Raw genomic sequence first — 4,444 nt, forward strand, 5'->3', positions numbered from 1 at the left:
GTACCAAAATATGAAATGTCAGAGTGACAGGATGATGTGGCAACGATAAACTATCCTGTTAAACTTAATAGGTTACAATTAAGATAAAAAATGAAACTAAGGGTTTCAAGAAAGTACGGAATCTTGTACCCGGTACTCTATATGACGAGGATAAGGGCAAGAGGGATCCTACTTGAATGTTGAGACAATTGTCTCGAAGGTAGTCCAAAAAAATGTGGGGATTTCTTACCTTGTCTCTAATGACGAGAGCAAAGGTAAGAGGTTTCCTACTAAAACTAGAAAGTACTTACAGAATTAACAATCTTTGTGCTCTGGAAAATAATGTTAACTCCTTACCTGTATAAGTACCATATCTCTGACCGACACATAGGGGTGCGAAGTGTCAATTAAGGATGAGAACTGCTTGTAGGGATCCCAACCTTACAGCATAGTCCGTGCAAGAGGAACTTTGGCCCTCTATATCCTCCTACATTCGGGTTGCAAAGATGTGGGTGTACTTGACCCGAAGACAAACCAATGTACCAGGGTACCAAAGAGGGTGATCTGCCTGAATGAGAACTCTCCTCTAGGGACGAGAATAAGGTGTAATCACAGGATATAGCAAAGATTGTGGAACAACCAATCACGAGTATAACTGTGGCCACAAGACACCACGTAATCCAAAGTCATCCAACAATCATAAAATGCTACATCTGAAAAGCAAAGAGTATGAAGCACCATTAAAATTTGTCAAAGAATAAAAGTTCTGAAAAGTTAAATTTGTAGTAAAGCCAAGTACAGTTACCACAACTTTAAGTGAAGGGTCAAGAAGCATTTACTCCCGGAGAGTAATTTGCTCCCGGAGTGAGTAAATGAGTTACATAGGCGTGAATGAGTAGAATAGGTGATAATGGAGTAGGCAGAATCGCTTCCTATCTTCCTAGAGATTTTACTGTTGCAATATATATATATATATATATATATATATATATATATATATATATATATATATATATATATATATATATATATATATATATATATATATATACATATATGTATATATATATATATATATATATATATATATATATATGTATATATATATATATATATATATATATATATATATATATATGTATATATATATATATATATGTATATATATATATATATATGTATATATATATATGTATATATATATATATATATATATATATATATATATATATATATATATATATATATATATATATATATATATATATATATATTATATTATTAAATATGACCGAAAAAGTAAGATTAATAATTCTAACACGAATTTTCTCAATCTTTCGTACATTACGCTTCACTGTTGGAGGTAAATAAAAAATCAATTCTCCAAAATTCATTTTTATTTCTAGTCTGACGCGACACGGGCGCGTTTCGTAAAACTTATTACATTTTCAAAGACTTTAGTTCACAAATACACAACTGAATAGAACTTACGTATCTCCGATTTTATATCTACATTTGAGTGAGGTGGAAGGGGTGATGTGGCATTAACACAAGACAGAACAAAATGTGGTATTAATAGGGCATTAATTTCATCAACACAAGACAGAACAAGAGTATTAATAGGGTATTAATTTCATCAACACAAGACAGAACACGAAACAATGGATATTGAATAGAAGTGTTTGTAGAAAGCCTATTGGTCCATATTTCTTGATGCTTCTATATTGGAGCGGAGTCTTGAGGTGGGTAGAATATAGTTGTGCAATAATTGGCTGTTGATTGCTGGTGTTGACTTCTTGATGTGTAGTGCCTCGCAAACGTCAAGCCGCCTGCTATCGCTGCATCTATCGATGATTTCTGTGTTGTTTACTAGGATTTCTCTGGCGATGGTTTGGTTGTGGGAAGAGATTATATGTTCCTTAATGGAGCCCTGTTGCTTATGCATCGTTAAACGCCTAGAAAGAGATGTTGTTGTCTTGCCTATATACTGGGTTTTTTGGAGCTTACAGTCCCCAAGTGGGCATTTGAAGGCATAGACGACGTTAGTCTCTTTTAAAGCGTTCTGTTTTGTGTCTGGAGAGTTTCTCATGAGTAGGCTGGCCGTTTTTCTGGTTTTATAGTAAATCGTCAGTTGTATACTCTGATTTTTGTCTGTAGGGATAACGTTTCTATTAACAATATCTTTCAGGACCCTTTCCTCCGTTTTATGAGCTGTGGAAAAGAAGTTCCTGTAAAATAGTCTAATAGGGGGTATAGGTGTTGTGTTAGTTGTCTCTTCAGAGGTTGCATGGCTTTTCACTTTCCTTCTTATGATGTCTTCGACGAAACCATTGGAGAAGCCGTTATTGACTAGGACCTGCCTTACCCTACAGAGTTCTTCGTCGACTTGCTTCCATTCTGAGCTGTGGCTGAGAGCACGGTCGACATATGCGTTAACAACACTCCTCTTGTACCTGTCTGGGCAGTCGCTGTTGGCATTTAGGCACATTCCTATGTTTGTTTCCTTAGTGTAGACTGCAGTGTGGAAACCTCCGCCCTTTTCTATGACTGTTACATCTAGAAAGGGCAGCTTCCCATCCTTTTCCATCTCGTAAGTGAAACGCAGCACGGAACTCTGCTCAAATGCCTCCTTCAGCTCCTGCAGATGTCTGACATCAGGTACCTGTGTAAAAATGTCGTCAACATACCTGCAGTATATGGCCGGTTTCAAGTTCATGTCGACTAAGACTTTTTGCTCGATGGTACCCATGTAGAAGTTTGCAAACAGGACACCTAGGGGAGAACCCATGGCGACCCCATCTACTTGCTTATACATGTGCCCATCCGGGCTCAAGAAGGGTGCCTCTTTAGTACAAGCTTGGAGTAGTTTCCTCAGAATATTTTCTGGTATGTCAAGAGGAGTACAGGCTGGATCACGATACACTCTGTCGGCTATCATTCCGATTGTCTCGTCCACAGGTACGTTGGTGAACAGCGATTCTACGTCCAACGAGGCTCTTATCCCTGTCGCCCGTGTGCCCCGCAGTAAGTCAACAAATTCCTTTGGAGACTTCAGGCTGAAGGCGCAAGGAACATAAAGAGTCAGCAGGCCGTTGAGTCGCTTCGCCAGTCTGTACGTGAGTGTGGGTATCTGGCTAATGATTGGCCGAAGTGGGTTTCCAGGCTTGTGCGTCTTGACATTTCCATACGCATATCCAGGTTTATATTCCCCAATGATCTTTGGCAGGTGGAGTCCGGATTTCATGGCGTTCACAGTTTCGATCAGTTTGTTGACCTTTGCTTTTAATTCGGCTGTAGTGTCCTTCGTTACCCTTTGGAACTTAGTTTGGTCAGAGAGTATGATGTTCATTTTCGCCAGATATTCGTCTTTTTTAAGAATGACATATATTGGCGACTTGTCACCTCTCCTGACAACTATCTCCTTGTTCTCACGAAGGCTTTTAGCTGCCGCTTTAAGCTCGGGGGACAGTATGGTGCTTCTGTAGTTGCCTCGATTCTTTCCTCCTTCTGCAATAAGTTCTGCTTGTAAGGTATCTTTGGTAGTGACCTTCTTTTGTGTCTCGAGGTCGAATATGTCGTCCAACAGAATTTCCAACTCTACTTTCCGGGCCATCTCACTCGGTCTGGACATAACATGACAGTTTATGCCCAGATTTAGGAGAGTGACTTGGTCCTCAGTGAGGTTAATTCCTGCAAGGTTCAGGAAGCCATCTCTTGGTCGTGGAATTGCCATAGGTCCTCCATATAATGTTGTTAGTTTCTTGATAATCCTTGTTTCAGTGCTGAGGTGATGTTGGTCTTTGAGGATGTCGAGGTGTTGTTCAATGCGGGTACGGATACTATCGTCGATGTTGCTATTTCTCCACTCGTTTGTAGCATGAAGTAGTTGCGTTTTGTTGTCTTTGATTTCATTCTCTGCCTTGTATATCTGATCACGAATCAGATCCTAGCGATATTTGATCGTGAAGGCTTGATTCCTCGCTGCTGGGTCGTGCGCTTTAATATTAGTATATTTAGTACGAGACAATCGGAATGATAGCCGACAGAGTGTATCGTGATCCGGCCTGTACTCCTCTTGACATACCAGAATACATTCTGAGGAAACTACTCCAAGCATGTACTAAAGAGGCACCCTTCTTGAGCCCGGATGGGCACATGTATAAGCAAGTAGATGGGGTCGCCATGGGTTCTCCCCTAGGTGTCCTGTTTGCAAACTTCTACATGGGTACCATCGAGCAAAAAGTCTTAGTCGACATGAACTTGAAACCGGCCATATACTGCGGTATGTTGACGACATTTTTACACAGGTACCTGATGTCAGATATCTGCAGGAGCTGAAGGAGGCATTTGAGCAGAATTCTGTGTTGCGTTTCACTTACGAGATGGAGAAGGATGGGAAGCTGCCCTTTCTAGATGTAACAGTCATGGAAAGGAGCGGAGTTTTCCACACTGCAGTCTTCACTAA

General features: G+C 39.9%; 1 protein-coding gene across 1 annotated transcript in view; it reads left to right on the forward strand.

Moving 5' to 3' along the window:
• The first annotated feature begins 239 nt into the window (after positions 1–239).
• Positions 240–4,444, forward strand: part of LOC138358637 (uncharacterized) — a 76,044-nt gene continuing 71,839 nt past the window's right edge. Inside the window, exon 1 of the mRNA XM_069316703.1 lies at positions 240–254. Coding sequence (XP_069172804.1) covers positions 240–254 — 15 coding nt within the window. The remainder of the gene's footprint in view (positions 255–4,444) is intronic.

Source organism: Procambarus clarkii, chromosome 85 (assembly GCF_040958095.1).
Source record: "Procambarus clarkii isolate CNS0578487 chromosome 85, FALCON_Pclarkii_2.0, whole genome shotgun sequence".
Lineage (NCBI taxonomy): Eukaryota > Metazoa > Arthropoda > Malacostraca > Decapoda > Cambaridae > Procambarus > Procambarus clarkii.